Source organism: Syngnathus typhle, linkage group LG3 (genome assembly GCF_033458585.1).
Source record: "Syngnathus typhle isolate RoL2023-S1 ecotype Sweden linkage group LG3, RoL_Styp_1.0, whole genome shotgun sequence".
Lineage (NCBI taxonomy): Eukaryota > Metazoa > Chordata > Actinopteri > Syngnathiformes > Syngnathidae > Syngnathus > Syngnathus typhle.
This window is the reverse complement of record NC_083740.1, coordinates 1,484,631-1,500,944: the sequence shown is the minus strand read 5'-3', so window position 1 is coordinate 1,500,944 and position 16,314 is coordinate 1,484,631. Positions and strand designations below refer to the sequence as shown.

General features: G+C 51.9%; 1 protein-coding gene across 4 annotated transcripts in view; it reads right to left on the bottom strand.

The window, feature by feature from the left end:
• Nucleotides 1-169: 169 nt before the first annotated feature.
• The window catches only part of fat1a (FAT atypical cadherin 1a), a 39,870-nt gene continuing 23,725 nt past the window's right edge, over nt 170-16,314 (bottom strand). Inside the window, exons 10-30 of one of the 4 annotated variants that reach the window (XM_061273915.1) lie at nt 12,207-16,280; nt 11,938-12,134; nt 11,720-11,873; nt 10,392-10,625; nt 9,911-10,297; nt 9,281-9,495; nt 9,059-9,196; nt 8,841-8,984; nt 8,523-8,720; nt 7,439-8,023; nt 7,080-7,302; nt 6,876-7,010; nt 6,644-6,801; nt 5,845-6,319; nt 5,086-5,239; nt 4,890-5,000; nt 4,185-4,825; nt 3,767-3,901; nt 2,442-2,501; nt 2,182-2,217; nt 170-1,760 (exon numbers count right to left, since the gene is read on the bottom strand). In XM_061273915.1, the coding sequence (XP_061129899.1) occupies nt 1,201-1,760; nt 2,182-2,217; nt 2,442-2,501; nt 3,767-3,901; nt 4,185-4,825; nt 4,890-5,000; nt 5,086-5,239; nt 5,845-6,319; nt 6,644-6,801; nt 6,876-7,010; nt 7,080-7,302; nt 7,439-8,023; nt 8,523-8,720; nt 8,841-8,984; nt 9,059-9,196; nt 9,281-9,495; nt 9,911-10,297; nt 10,392-10,625; nt 11,720-11,873; nt 11,938-12,134; nt 12,207-16,280 (9,014 nt within the window). In that variant the 3' untranslated portion in view covers nt 170-1,200. The remainder of the gene's footprint in view (nt 1,761-2,181; nt 2,218-2,441; nt 2,502-3,766; nt 3,902-4,184; nt 4,826-4,889; nt 5,001-5,085; nt 5,240-5,844; nt 6,320-6,643; nt 6,802-6,875; nt 7,011-7,079; nt 7,303-7,438; nt 8,024-8,522; nt 8,721-8,840; nt 8,985-9,058; nt 9,197-9,280; nt 9,496-9,910; nt 10,298-10,391; nt 10,626-11,719; nt 11,874-11,937; nt 12,135-12,206; nt 16,281-16,314) is intronic. The other 3 variants (XM_061273911.1, XM_061273912.1, XM_061273914.1) reach the window with 3 other exon arrangements.

Here is a 16,314-nt window from a genome sequence, read left to right as displayed (position 1 = left end):
ACTATGGAGCTGCCAATGTGGGGTAAACATTTTTTGACTGGCAAATACGTTCAAATGTACTAGCAAGGACGTTCGAACATATTAGCCAGTTAATTTTTTTTTACTACCCATTGGCACCTCCACGCTTCCGTAACTATCTAAATAAAAAAGATGCACACAGCAATAAATATGTATTTTTTAGGAATAATTTATTGCCAGTAGGAAAGCGTGAGCTGGTGGCAGTAATTCAATAAAAACCTTAATAAGACCGATGCGTTGCTCACGCACACACTCGCACATACATACACATACACGGGCGGTATCCATGACGACCAAAAATATCAGAGTCCCGTTTCCATGATGGAAAAATAAAAGAGCTTCCAACGTCAACATGTACAAACAAACATTAAAAAAAAAAAAAAACATGAATAATGCAGTCGTTCACTGAAGACCCTTTTTTTTTTCTTTTAACGACAAACTTTTTTTCGTGAACGTTAGCACAGTAAGGCCGATCATGTCACACAGTTTCTTCAAAATAAAAGCACTGAAATATCTACAAAATCTACTTTGAAATCAAAACTGTACATCGACATTTACACAGAAAATCACCACTTGTAGAAAATGTTCTATTGATAGAAATTGTTGTGAACTTTTCTTTATTATTGTCGGGGAGGTTTTCTTTTTTGTTCCCATCTTGAACTGTTGAATCGGAAAGTCCATTTCCTGTGACTTGACTTTTTCTTCCTAACAGTGTTAACACTGTTGAAATGTTTGCAAAACCTAAATTGAGAGAAAATATCAGTTTTCCTGGAAAAAAAATGGATGGTCACAAATACCGTAATTTCCGGACTATAAGCCGCTACTTTTTGCTTAGTTTTGAACCCTGCGACTTGTCGTCCGGTGCGGCGTATCTATGGATTTTTGGAGATTTATGTGATGACTTGATCACTTATACACTCTTAAAAAGGCTGTAGTCCGCTGTTGTTGCTTTGCTGGGCGGAGGGATATGTGACACGGGCACTGGGGAAACAAATTGGGCGCTAATACAGAGAAACGTTTGGCAATCCTAAGTGGGTGACATAAGGTATACCAGGTTGGCAAGTATGCATCAGTCCCTTTGTGGATTCAGATCGTACCAGGTGTAAAAGCGGACCAAAAAAAAAAATAAAAATAAGGAGGGCTCGTGGGGCTGCTTCAGGCACTTTTTGTGGGGATCCAGTGTCAGACTTCAGTGTGCTGCTGGGAGCCCAGCGGCGGGATGGACAGCCGCTCAAAATGGCTGTCGTCACCGCTCTCGTAGTCGCTGATCATGGCCTCGGACTCCTCGCAGCACGCCGACATGTCCGAGCAGGAGGCGGTGGACGCGTACAGCGACAGCGACATGTCGTCAAAGTCCCGACCTGGAGGGAAGCCGACGGTGGCCGTGGTGGAGGATGGCGGGGCGGCGTCGCCGTCCCCCCGGGGGCTCAAGTACTGACCGAGGCTGTACAGTTCCGGCAGGGCGGGACGGCGGCGGGTGCCCTCGGTGGCGCTGGACCGCAGCGTGTCGCCGTACTCGGGCGGTGGCGGCGGCGGCAGCTCGTCGCCGGACGGGAAGTCGTCGGGCGGCGGAGGGAAGTCGCTCTCGATGTCGTAGCCCCCCGGGTAGTAATCGGTGTCCATGGCGCTTGAGTCGCTATACAATGTGGTGGGAGGTGATTCCACCAGCTCGAACTGCGGGAATTCCTTGATGCCCGGCAGCTGGACGCTCGGCATCCAGTCGGACGTGTCCCAGTGGTATCCTGGGTGGGGGGAAACACAAACGTTTAACATTCTGACGCTAACTTCTTATTAACGTTGATAAATCCATGCAACCAACACGCCACTTTTTTTTAATAACACTCCACGAGTAAAACAAAATAACAAGGATTTGGACATCTGGTCACACACAAACAAACAAAAAGCAAGTTTGCGATAACTCCAGGCATTTCAAGTTGTTTTGAACTGTAGAGTTTAGCGACAACCCCAAAAAGAATTAGTTCCCAAATAGAATTCCTTCAAACGAAACTCACCAAACCATGCGTAGGGAACGCTACGAAATTTACGCTTCAGCTTTCACACCAGCACACAAAAAGCAAAACAAGCTCTGATTGTTAGCGTGGCGTTAGTGGTTAGCTGCACCCCCAACTCACGATAACACACAAACACCAAAGAAAAAGTCACCTCTTGTGTTCTTGAGCTCACGAGCCAAAAAAGACTCTTTAAAAAGTATCCATGAAAGAACAGGAGGAGAAAGAGAGAACACACATTAAAAAGCGCCAAGGATGCTAACAACACAGCGGGACGCGGGAGTTGTTGTGAAGGCGACAAAACACGTGGAGGGCCAATTTGACAGCGTTGCCATTTGACTTGTTAGCGAGCTAGCTAAAATAAAATGGTGACCGCTAGCCACACGACAAGGACGACAAATGGAAAAATAGTACCTTCTCCTTCCACCGTGTCAAGCACAGAGTTGACAAAGTGGATGACAGTCACTATGGAGGCTTGCAAGAGGAGAGATGATGGAGCATTAGCATATATGCTCACAAGAAATGAGAACGATACACATGGAGGGAACATGGCGCTAATGCTAACACAGAACATTGGGGTTTCGAACAGACATGTTGGCAAAGGAATCATAAGGGAGGGCATGAACCTACATTCAGTTTTTCTTTTAGTAAATCTTGTCTTCTAAGATTCCCCCAAATATTATTCATTTTAATAGAAATAAACAAAATAATAATATCGTTCAGAATGATTGGCATGATAATAATGTACATATTGGAATATTTGTTTTGCTTTCACTTATTTCAATTTTTTTTTTGCAAATTAAATTTTGACCACATGCTTTTTGCCTATACCCTCTACTTTTCCCCAAATTTCAATTTGTCTTTCAAAGAAATTTACGGACATGCCCATTCCTAACGTTTAAAGGGGGGCGTGGTTGTGGATGACAACGTGAACAATGACGCACTACGAGACGCTATTGCTACACACGTATTTTTGAATGAAATCCCCCAAAGATTTTAAACGGTCGTCCCCAAAAAGGCGAGGGGGTGCGGGGAAATGAGACACTAATGATCCGTGAATTCTATTTTATGCCTCATTTTCATCGTGGAGGATGAGCAATGACAATTGGCTCTGATGACACGAATACAAGACCTGTATCAAAAAATCTGCTGCAATTGAGTATGCTCATGATGCAAATATCGGTAGTCAATTTACGTAACATATAAAAGGTGCAGAATTTTTCGATAGGTGTCTTGCATTGGATGGTGACGTGATGAGTGAATGGGAAGAAAGAACAATGAATACCATTCTGATACGTTCCTTGAGGTTTGCTTTAAGAAAAAAAAGAAAAAGGGGGCATGCTTAAATGAAATAATCAGCGTGCAAGGATTTTTAAACATAACATGGTTGCCGTGCTTATGTCGACCACGTAAAAAAAAAATGGTAGGGAACGACATCATGCTACTGATTTTTTTTTTTCGTTTCATCCCAGAAGAACTTACAGGTCTTTCTTTTTTTGTAATTCTAAAAGCGTGTTCTGGACCTGTGGACAGATTTGATCCATATGGGAGCTGTGCCCCGCAGCAAGAATAAAGAGAGAGTGAAAAAAAAAAAATACATCAACAAAGTGCGACTCGGGAAGCCACCACCATTGGGAGTCCAGAAAACAAGTTAGCATAACAGATGAAAGAAAGATAGCGAGAGAAAAATAAAAGTTTAGATTTGATGCTGGCCGTTGAAAGTGGAGGAAGTGGCTCACCGTTGTCGTCGCACGACTCGGATTGGAAGGAGCTGAGCGACTGGACTTCCGACATGCTGCCCCTGGTGTTGAAAGGGTGACATGCGCTCTCCTCTACGGGTTTCTTGGTCACGCAGTCCAAGTCCACAACTTTGGCTGCGGGGTCGACATAATAATATAAATTGCAGCTTATGTTTAGGATAGGAATAGACATTTTTGAAATCTACAAAAAGTTTTTGTAATAAACTAAAATGTATTCTTTGTATTATTAGTTAATAAAAAAATGCAATAATTCATTCATTAAAAGTATATTTTACAACAAAGTACAAATTAAATTAACATAATAAAAGCATTTTTAAATACAAATAATTATTATATCCTTTTAAAAGTCACAAAATATTTTTTTGTGTTAAACAATTGCGCCTTCGCTCCGACTCACCATCATAGTCGTAGTCCCAGCTTGGCTTCTGTATGGAGTCGCTGTCCGACACCGAGTTGGAAGGCGGCGGAGGCGGCAGATTTGGCGCCACGCTGCACACGGCCACCGTCTTGCGGTGGCCGTGCGCGGCGTCCGGGTTGAAGGTGCTGAACTCGGGGTGCTCGGGGATGGCCGAGCCCTCGAAGGAGTTGCGGTCCAGGTTGTTGCGCGAGTCGCTGGGGATGCTGGGCGTGTACGAGATGGGCCGTACGGGCACCTGCGGCGGAATGTCCGAGTAGACGTTCTTGTTGAACTTGGCGTCAAAGTACGGCCTCTGGAGGAAAGAATGCGGCACGCCGGAACCGCCTCGCTTGTCGTCGTCCTCCGTCTTGGACTTAGCGCGGCACGCCTTCTTGCGCAGGAGGACGAAGAAGAGCACCAGGATGAAGATGCTGGAGACAAAGATCACGATGCCCACCACCTCCTCCAGGCCGATGTTCCACGAGGTAGACACAAAGTCGTTGCGGACGTCGGCGGCCAGATCGCACGTTGGGCCGCCGAAGCCCAGAGAGCAGTTGCACTCGTATGAGCCGTACGTGTTGTGGCAGCGGCCGCCGTTGGAGCACGGGCTCCTCAAGCATTCGTCCACGTCGTTCAGGCACCTGCGGCGGAAAAAACATCAGATGCTCCGAGTGGGGGAATATTTCTACAAAATCTTTTCCATACCATTCTCCTTGGAAAGCGGCTTCGCACTCGCACACCGGCCCGTCCAGACTGTCGATACACTTGCCGCTGTTTTTGCACGGGTTCTCCGTGCAAAACGAACCCATCTGGCACCTGTTGTAAAAAAAAAAAAAAAAAAAAAAATCTGCAACACAGGCCAAAAAATATGATGGGTGGCATCCAGGTTGAACGCTTTTACCTTTGACCTGAGTACTGCCCCCTGCACTGGCAGTAGAAGTCGTCCCCGCGGGGTACGCACGTGCCACCGTATAAGCACGGGTTGGAGGCGCAGGGGCTGACGGCCATCTCGCAGTGGGCGCCCATGAAAGCGGCGGGACACTTGCACAAGTAGCCTGAGGAAGTCCAATAAGACAGCAATCAGCACGTTTCCTTTTGAGCGCTCCGCTCATTTCCCCTCGGGCGGAGCTCGTTCACTCACTCCATTTTTCACTGCTGCTTAGCTTGCGTTTTTTCTTTAATTAGCCTGATGGCTAAAGTGTCGGATGAGTCAAGCGGCTGACAAAGGATTACGACCCCACCTTAAAATGTTGAGTGTGCATAACCGGCACATTAACCCAGCACACCCCCATTAGTATTACTGGATGGAGTTCTTGCCTGGTGGTCGTTTTTTTTTTCCATTTCCTGAATGTCTACTGGGTCCCAGTACTTTTGTGCAAATCAACATCCTGGCATGAGAGTGAATTTTGAAATAATGTTTTTTTTTTTGGTACTTAATTAGATGCCCCAATACATTTGTGGGAATCAACTATCTGACATGAAAAATATTATGGTGAGTCCTGACTGTTTTTACAGCGCATTGCTTGACTGCAGTACCAACGTTGCACTAAGAGAGGGCGCTATAGGCCGTGAAAGACTGGAAATGCCGTTGAAAATTTGGGGCAAAAATGGTGTCAACAATTTTTTTTTTCAGCCAAAAGGAGCATGTCACTTAACATACCTCCATTCGGCCTGGGGTTGCACACCCCACCGTTGCCACAAGGATTGCTGGAGCAGCTCTCTGGCGGTGCGAGGGCGCAACCGGCCGCCACGTCCTCGATGGCCTCCATGACGGCGTGCGCCCGCCGCGCCTTGGTGTTGAGGGGCAGCTCCTGGCCGTTGAGCGTCATGGCCTCCATGCAGCCACGGAAGCCGTTGGTCACGGGTAGGTTGCGTCCGTGGCGGGCGGCCGAGGCTGCGTGCTGGCGGACGTGGCCGCCAAAGTAGATGCTGTTGTCCAGGTTGAGGGTTCGCAGGTTTCCCGGCGCCGTTCCCGAGGCGGCGTGCACGCGATCCAGCACCAGCTTGGCGTAGTTGCCGTCCACCTCCAGGGAGACCGAGTGCCACTCGCCGTCGTTGACTGTGGCGCTGTGGACCGACACTAAGCCGGGGCCGCTGCCGCAGTCGAACTTGTACTGCAAGCGACCGTTCAAAATCTGTTCGAAACAAAGAGGAGGTATTAAGGATTTTTTTTTTCATTTCCAAGTGTCCCAATACTTTTGCAGGTATTTAGTGTGCGTGTGGCATTGTGAAATCTTTCAAAGCTTTTTCTCGAATCAAACATTTTCCCCATTGCGGAATGTGTGGAAAAGTGATCTGTGGTCGCCTCCCAGCCTGAAAATAACTCGGTTATTTTCTTTATCCAACCCGCCGCCAAATTCCCATCGTTGCTCATGTGAGCGAGCGGCCAACCGTTTTGAGCTGCGGGTTGGCCACTAACGTCTTCTCGTACCTTGCGACACGGAACGCCACAAACGTACCTCGAGGATGCTGTAGTCGGTGCCCTTGGCGAACATGACGGTGGCGTGTCCGGAGAAGGTGCGCAGGCGCAGGGACAGCTTCATCTGCTCCTTGTTGTCGTTCTCCATCAGGTGGTACTTGACGTAGCCGCTGCCGCTGAACGTCAACGAGTGGCCGTCTGAGCGAACGATAGAAGTAGGAGTTAGGTCTTAGGACTCAGATTGAGGATTTGTCTTTAGACTCTTCTCTTACCGGAACATTTGTTTTTGTTCCCTGGAGGACACACACACGTGTACTTGGCGTCTGTGTGCACGTCAGCCACACAGTCCAAGCCCTCCGGACAAGGGCTGTGATCACACACGTTGTTCAGCACGGGACATGTGCCACCTGTTGGATGTAAGGTGATGTCAGACACACCATTTTCCATCCTGAGTGTGTGTGGGTGTGGTGAGCGACCTTCACACTGGCAGGTGGCATGTCTGTGGTGTCTGGGCGTGACGAAGCTGAGGCGCGCCGTGCTGTAGGTGGACATGGACGTCCTGTCCAGCGAGACCACCTCGTCGCAGAAACGCAGCGGGCAGTCCATGCCCGAGCAAAGCTTCTGAGCCACGCGCACGATGCGCACCCCCGTCATCTCCTCGATGACGCTCGCCGACGAGTTCAGCTTGCGGAAGACCACCTGGAGGAGAACGTTAAAAGAACACAATGGGATCAAAAAAAATTGAATTCCATTTTTTGTGTGTAAAACTGGAAAGGAAATCTTGCCTGATCTCTCGAAAAAAAAAAAAAAAAGTCCTCATAAATGTCCCTCTCACCTCCTGAGACTGGTAAGGGCTTCCAGATCTTTCCAGCGCCAGCAGGACATCGAGGTCTCCCTGCTCGGACGGCTGCAGGCTGACCAGCTGCACGTCGCTCCTCCTCACGCCGGCGATGTTCCTCAGCGCCCTCTGGAAGTTGCGCCAGTAGTCTCCGATGAACTCCTCGGGGGCGATGCTGGCGAAGCGCACGGCGATAGAGTTGTCCAGCGCCTGGCGGGCCACCTGCCGCACGTGAACGTTGACGTCGGCGGCCGCGGTGAAGCGCCCGTCGGTCACCGTCACGTTGAGCGGGTAGTGGCCGGCGTCCAGCGGCCGCAGGGCGATGACTTTCCCGTCTGACGCCGACACGGAGAAGGATTGCGAGGACGCGGCGGAGGAAGGGGCCAGGCTGTACGTCAGCGTGTCGTAGACGTCCTGATCGGTGGCGTGGATTTTGCCCAGGACGCCGCCCGCGTATTCCTCGCCGGCCGTGGACACGAAAACGTCGAGCGGGAGGATGGCGGGCGGATAAACGCTTTCCTCGATGATGCGGATGCCGATGTAGGCACTTGAGGAGAGCGCCGGTTTGCCGCTGTCAGACACCTGGAAGTCAAACGCGGCCGGCGTTCAGAAACAAAGTCGACGATATGAAGTGCTCATTTTGTTTATCAGAAGGAATTTGAGATTTGCAACCACAAGATATTATGCGTTAACATTTTTAAAAAATCGATTGACGATTTCGATTTGGTGCCTTTCAGGACTTCTCGAGGAGCAACAGGCGCCCTGTAAAATATTTTCTCTACATCCTGCAGAGGGCACTGTTGGCATTCATGAGGCACCGGACACACACAGATGGTCAAACAGCACCGTTGGAAGGAAAATTGCTGACTCCACCGCAATGTCCGTAGAAACATCACACCTCCGTTTCATCATCCTATCCTCTCATTCTGTCCCTTAGCACACAACTCCGCCCACTCATGGCACTTGGAGACGTTGGCTTTTACCGTGGACCCTCACAACATGATCACAGATGGAAATGCCAAGCCAAAAAAAAAAAAAGGAGTCAACACAGAGTGAAGACAAACGAGTCAGCGTATCTGACCTGTGCTTGAAGCAGGTAGTGTTCCTTCACGTTCTTGTTGAGCGGCCCCGCCAAGAGCAGCGCGCCGTTCGGGTCGATGCGGAAGACGTCGCCTGTGTTGCCGCCGGCGATGGAGAAAATGAAGGGCGGCCCGTTGTGGGAGGCGTCCCGGTCGGACACCAGGAGCTGCAGAACGCTGCTGTCCTGAACTTGGTTCTCCTGTGGGACCGACAACAACAGATGAGAACAATCTTGACGTGGGAACAAAACAACAATTGCTTTTTAAAACAACCACATAGCAAATCACGTTCTGCGTGATTTGAAATATATTCATCGTACCTGGATAATGAGGCTGTAGTTAGCCTGGGAGAAGAGCGGCGGGTTGTCGTTGACGTCGGAAATGTCCACGTTGACCACGGCACTGGCGGACAGCGGCGGCGTGCCGTTGTCCACGACTAGCACCTTCAGCGTGTAGCCCGACGTCTGGAGGAAAAGTACATCCGCACACGTCAAGAGCAATCTAGAATGTAATAAGACTCTTCAAAAAGAATATTTACCTGCTCCCGGTCCAGCTGGCGGGCCACTTTGAGCTCGCCTCGAACGGGGTCGATGATGAAGGGGCTGCCGCTGTTGCCGTCCACGATGGCGTAGCGCACGCGGTTGTACGACGGCCCGTCCGCGTCCTCGGCCACCACCTGAGGGTCACACGAAAGCACAATTGCTCAGAAAATAGAACTTGCAGAATTTCCAGTCAAATGGTGTCGTGGTTTGAACCTCACCGTCAAGACTGTCCTGCCCAGCTCGGCGTCCTCGCCGACGACAGCGGCGTAGACGCGCTGACTGAAGACGGGCGCGTTGTCGTTGACGTCCGTCACGTTGATGTTGACAGTGGCCATGTCGCTGAGGGGCGGGGAGCCTCCGTCGGTGGCCTCCACCGTGATGTAGTACTCGTGAGACGTCTCGTAGTCCAGCGGCGCAATCACAAAGATGTCGCCTGAACAACGCAAAAAGATTACATCGGATTGACGTCCGCCTGTCAATCAAAGCGAGTCACATCATTCCAAGACCCACATTCCAAAAACTCTTGTCATGGGAAGTATTATTTTTCCCGTTCCACAAACTCTTTTAGTCAAATTATTTTTGTAAATTTGATCAATGTATTAATTTATTGATTATCCTATTCTGTAGCATCTCATTTTTTGAGGCACTGAAAGGATTAATTTCATCTTCAAACTTCAGCAAAAACTGATTTTGAAATACTTCCTGTTTTCACTCTTAAAATTTACAATGATAGTGTGCCACCACCTAGAGGCCGACACTGGAATTACAGCCAAAATAACCAATTATAACAAAAAAGAGTTTTGATTCGCAAAATAGCGGGACAAGCTTTTCCTGGGTTGGTCCCGTACCTGTGCTCGGGTCCACGCTGAACACCCCGTGCTCGTTTCCGCTGACGATACTGTATCCAATCTCCCCATTGGCATCCGCGTCCCGACTGGCGGCCTGTACCCTGAGCACTTGTCCGCCCACGGCCGCGTCCTCGGGTACGGCGGCTGCGTACTCGCGCCGCTCAAACACGGGCGGGTTGTCGTTGATGTCAAGCACGGAGACCAGAACGCGGCATGTGGCCCACAGGCGTGGCGAGCCCCGATCGGTGGCGCGGGCCTCCAGCTCGTACAGGGCCCGCGTCTCGCGGTCCAGCGGCCGCTCCAGGCTGATGATTCCGCTCACTTCGTCTATGGAGAACCAACCGTCGCCAGAGCCCAGCAGCGAGTAGACCACGTCTCCATTGAGCCCTGGAAACAAAAGTATTTCAACAATTATCCCCAAATGGACTGATATGACATCTCTGTATTTGTCTGATCAGCCGGTGGGAGGCGAGTGGCATACCGCTGTCGGCGTCGTCGGCTTGTAGCTTGGCCACGAAGGTTCCCGTCTCGGTGTTCTCGAAGACGGTGAAGGCGTACGGGTCGGCGGCGAACTCGGGAGCGTTGTCGTTGACGTCGCGCACGGCCACGTGAACGTCGGCCTCGCAGAAGCGCCCCCCGCCGTCCACCGCTCGCACTTTGAAGCGATGCTCGTCGCGTTCCTCGCGGTCCAGGGGCTTCAGCGTCTTCAGCTCGCCTGAATGGTGACACGGTGTAATTAAGATTACCGTAATTTTCGGACTATAAATCGCACCGGAGTATAAGTCGCACCAGCCATAAAATGCCTGAAAAAAAAACATATATATGTATATAAGTCGCTCCTGAGTATAAGTCGCCCCCCCACCCAAACTTTGAAAAAAAAACGTGACTTATAGTCCGAAAATTACGGTACACAATGTGAAGCTTTTTTGCATATTTCCGAACAGTAAATTTGACAGAAAAATACGTGGCTTCACGAAGCACGGCTTGAGTATTTTATTTTGCCAATGAAAAAGCTCCCCTTGCCCGATCTGATTTATTACTATGGTAATTCACGCTGGAGGGAACAAGGTCAGCTAATGTATGCATGAATCCAGCAAAAAAAAAAAAGAAAGACATGATTATGTATTTTCCAGCACCATACCGTGCAAAAAGCATCCAAAGCATGTAATTAAGTCAGACGGCCACACAAAAAAAAAGGATAAAAAGGAACATTAGTACCTCTTAAAGCAGATTTTCCCCATCTTGTACGCTATAATTTATACATTAACGGCACCTTTACAACGACCCCCTTGGGCGCTCAAGTTAAATGCAGGGGACATAATGCCTTAGAGCCAGAATGTGCTCTCATGGGGGAAGAAAAAAAATAATACTGTAGCCTGATGGAGCGCGGGATTTAGGGACTCTTCCAGTCGGCATTATTTGCAGGCAACAAGTAGAACAGACATAAATTCAACCTAAGTGTGCAACTTGGGATTTTACTGCTGCCGTGGTTCTTGCCCTGAAGGGAAATAGTCTTGGATGGTTGCAAAAAAAAAAACAGATGTAACTGGGCACTAGGGTGTTTTGCTGGCCCTTGGCCTCATCACAACTGGCAGTTAATTAAAGAACGTGTTGTTGTGTTTCAAGCAATAAAATAGAAAAAAATGAAATCAAAACAGCCAGGTAGCGCTAAGCTAAGGTTTAGCATTTCTTGGAAGGATCGCAAAAATAAGCGAAGAGATATAACTTCATTTATTTTGTTTCCACTTGATTGCGTCTGGCTTTTTTCGAGCATGTTGAAGTCCACCAACTGGAACAACGTCAACTCACCCGTGTCAGGATCGATCAAGAAAAGTTCCGAGCCGGCTCCCTGGAGTTCGTAGGAGATTTGCGCGTTGGATCGGATATCGGCGTCGGTGGCTGAGACTTGCAGGATGAGTCTGCTGGCTGGCGAGTTCTCGGGAACGCTTTCACTGTACAGAGACTAAACGGGGAAGCCCAAGTCAAGACTCGGACTGGACCCCGAGGTGATGGCAAATCGCCGTTACCTTATCACACACGGGGCTGTTGTCGTTGGCGTCCAACACTTTGACCTCAACCACAGCTTTGGTTGTAAAGATGCCGTCGCTGGCCGTGACGTTGAGCAGATAATAGTCGGTGGTCTCGCGGTCCAGAGGCTTCCTGACCGACACCTTCCATTCGTTCTGCACATGCTCAATGGCAAACTGTCCCAGAGGGTCTCCGGCTGTTGGATGAAAGAAAATATTAGTTACATATGTACACATAACAGGAAGAAAAAATAATAAATCGAACTAACCGGTAATGAAATAGTTGACTTGTCTGTTAATGTCCTCCGAGTCGTCGTCGGTGGTGCTGAGGATGGCGATGACGCCGCTGGGCAGAGGGTCGTCCTCGCTGACCGTGCCCTTGTAGACCTCGGCCGTGAAGCGGGGCGGGTTGTCGTTGACGTCGGCCACCGTCACCTCCACCCGCGTGCCCGTCGCGTGTTGTACTTTGTCGCCCTGATCGGTGGCGACGACGGCCACCGAGTACTCGCTGCGCTTTTCGCGGTCCAGCTCCTTGAGGGTGCTCAACCAGCCACTTTCGGCATTGATGGCGAAGAGCTCGGCGATGTCCTGGGAGTTGAGCTTGGCGTCCAGGCTGTACAGAACCAGGCCATTGGTACCTGAGTCCAGGTCGCTGGCTTTGACTTGCACCACCTGCGCTCCGCCAGGGAGGTTCTCCACCACCACGGCCTGGTAAGGGTCCGATTCAAAGACCGGCTGGTTGTCGTTGAGATCTTTCACTTGGATGTTGACGCTGACGGAAGCGGCGACGTCGTAGCCGTTGTGCTGAGCTTGTGCCCGCAAGGTGAGCTGGTACCATTTGGTGGTCTCGTGGTCCAGGCTCTTCTGGAGTTTCAGGGCGCCGGTGTCCCTGTCCACGACGAAGACCTCGTTCTCGTTGCTCTCTGGAGTGTTGCCGTTGATGAGGCTGTACGCAAGCGGCCGTTCGCTTTCGGCCCGAAGCACGTCGATCTCCGTGCCGATGGGAAGGTCCTCGGCCACGGTGTAGCGGTATTGAGGCTCGGCGAACTTGGGGATGGGCGTCTCAGGCGCAACAATCTGGATGTAAACCTGCACCACTGAATGTTTCGGCGGGTTTCCGGTGTCTTTGGCCCGGACGAAAAACGCATAGAGCTCGCCCTCGAGACCAATCAGGCTTTCTTTGGTCACGATGACCCCGGACGTCGGGTGAATTTCAAAGTTCTCCGCCACGTTCTCCACGTCGGCTTCGACGGAGTACTCCACGTCGGCGTTGCTTCCCTCGTCGACGTCAGAGGCGGCGATCTTCACCACCGATGCGCCCCTCGGGGCGTCCGAGGCGATGGTGACTTTGTACTCGGCCGCCCTGAACTGCGGCGCGTTGTCGTTGACGTCGGTGAGGACCACGTTGACGGTACAAAAGCCCACCTTACCGCCACCATCTCTGGCCTCCAGAGAGATGGGAATGACCTTCTCCACGCTGCTGTCGCGGTCCAGGCTCTCCAAGGTGAAGACGTCGCCGTTTTCGTCCACGGTGAATTTGTCCTTGGCCACGCTGTTGACGATGCGGTACGTGATTTGCCCGTAGATGCCTTCGTCGTCGTCCGTCGCTTTGGCCTCGGCTACCAAAGTGCCGGCGGGGGAGTTTTCCACCAACTCCACGGCGTATTCCGACCGAGCGAAGGCGGGGATGTGGAAGTTGGCGCCGATGACGGCGACGTCCACCGGGGCCGAGCTCCGATAAACGCCGTCCGACACGGACACGTTGAGGTGGTAGCGCGGCTGCATTTGCGGCCGGCGGTGGTTGGAAATGACGATGGCGCCGCTTTTCTTATCAACGGCGAAAGTCTGGTCCTCGTTCCCGGAGACAATGGCAAACTCCAGCTTGTCCGCGTCGGAGCTATCGGCGTCCGAGGCTTGGACTTGGGTGACAAAGTGTCCGCGTGAGGCCAACTCGCTGACGGCCGCCTTGTAGGCCGGCTCGGCGAACGCGGGCGCGTTGTCGTTCAGGTCCGTGACGTCCACCGTCACCACCACGTCGCTGAAGAGGGCGGGGACTCCTCCGTCCGTGGCGCGGACTCTCAGTCGGTGTTGCGGGCTCTCCTCGTGATCCAGTACTCGCGCCGTGGAGATGAGTCCCGTGTCGCGATGGACAGCAAACAAATTTGAGCTTTTCCCCTTCTCCTCCACCAACTGGAAGAAGATTTCCTGATTGTGGTCCGTGTCGAAATCAGTGGCCTCGACTTGCAGGACGGACGTACCGATAGCCGACGCCTCCGAGATGGCGGCGTAGTAGGAATTTGACAGAAAGACGGGCGAGTTGTCATTGACGTCTTCCAGGATGACGTCCACGAATACATCCGAGTGCACACCGGTCAGCGCGTCGGTGGCCCTGACGTTCAATTTATAGGCTGGGTGCGTCTCAAAATCCAGAGGCTGAGCCACGTGAAGGACCCCCGTGTTGAAGTCAATGGAGAACTGCTTGAAGGGGTCCCCCTCGGAGATGCTATAAACAATACGAGGCCCCTCCGAGTCACTGGCCTGGACGTGGAGAACGGGTGTGTGCACCTGGACATTCTCGGGGATTTCCACAGTGTAAAAGGCTTTCTCAAAAACGGGGACGGCTCGGTTCACCACGGTAACGGGAACCTCCGTTTCCGCCGACAACGGCGGATCGCCGCCGTCTGTCGCCACGACGACCACGACAAAATCGGCGTTAAGCGATTCTTTCTCCAGCGTCTTCTTGATGGTGATTTCTCCCGTGGGCATGATGTCAAAGTGCTCCTGAGGCTCTTTGAGTTTGTAACGTATTTGCGCATTGCGACCGTGGTCCTTGTCCACCGCTGTGACCTGTCGCACCAGTTGTCCTTCCTCGGCGTCCATCTGCACCACGGCGGCGTACGGGAGGTTGACAAAGACAGGCGCGTTGTCATTGGCGTCCTCCACCGTCACCGTCAAAACAACATGGGCGGCGTCTTCGGATGGCTCCTCCTTGGTCACCTCGACCACGACGTCAAACGTGTCCTGCTTCTCGCGATCGAACGGGATCCCGGTGGTGGCGACCACCCCCGACGTCCTTCCGATTTCAAAACGTTTGTCGGGATTTAGGATTTTGTAGAACAGAGGCTCGTTGACTTGGTTACCGACAGCGGCGATGACTTCCAACGATCTCTTCTCCGACAAGTTCTCTGGGACCGAAGCTCTGTAGGACTCTCTGGTGAACTTCACCTTGCTCTCTTTGTTCTCCTTCATGTGGATCTTGACGCCGGCGACGTTGGCGAACCTCCCGTCCGAAACCCTGACCTTGAGCTCGTAGCGGCTCCTCAGCTGGGTGACATTCTGGATGGAGATCACGCCGGTGTTTGCGTCTACCCTGAACTTGTCGCCGATGTTGCCTTCGGAAATGGAAAACAGAAGCTTGGCATTGGGTCCCGAGTCCAAGTCAGTGGCATCGACTCGGACCACTTCCACGCCTCTGTAAGTCGGCACCGCCACGGTGGCCTCGTAGACGTCCCGGCTGAAAAGCGGCGGGCAGTCGTTGACGTCGATGACCTCGATGGTCACGTTGGCCGCCGTCTCTGCGAAGAGCCGCGGTATGCCCAGATCGTGGACCTGCACCGTAAAGCGATAAAGGCTCCTCTGCTCGCGATCCAAAGCGGTTGTGATCCTGACGGCGCCGGTGCTGGAGTCAACGGCAAAGTAATTGAGGGCGAAGGGCTCCACGATCTGATAGACCAACATGGCGTTGCGGTCGCTGTCGGGGTCCGAGGCACGGATGACGAAGGGAGCGTTTTCTCGAGTGAGAACCACGCTGTTGACGGCAGCAGACTCGCTGACCACGCCTTGGAACTCCGGCTGGAGGAAACGGGGGGCGTTGTCGTTCTCGTCCTTCAGGTGAATCACCAGAGTGGTATTGCTGGCGAGTCCGGCCATGTTGGTGCCCTGGACCAGCAGCTTGTACTGCGGGGTCACCTCGTAGTCCAGCTCTTTCTGCGTGACCACCACGCCCGAATTAGGGTTGATGTCAAAGGCGTTGTCCGTGTTGCCGCTTTTGATTTGGTAGAAAACCGACGACTGGCTGACGGCTTCCAGCGAGCTCACGAAGCTCCCCGGAGCGGCCGCCTCGCTGATGTCGGCGGAGAAGGCCTTCTCGGAGAACCTGGGGGCAGCGTTGTCCGAGACGGTCACGGCGATGTGGACGACGGCGGTGGTGGACAGCGCCGTGGCACCGCCGTCGGTTGCCTTGACGGTCAGCTCGAAGCGGGTCTTGCCACTTCGACTGAGTTCTTTGGCCACTGTGATCGTGCCCAAGACGGAATCCACGGCAAAGGAATTTGCCACGTTTCCTGTCGAGACAAATTCGATGATTTGATTCGCCAT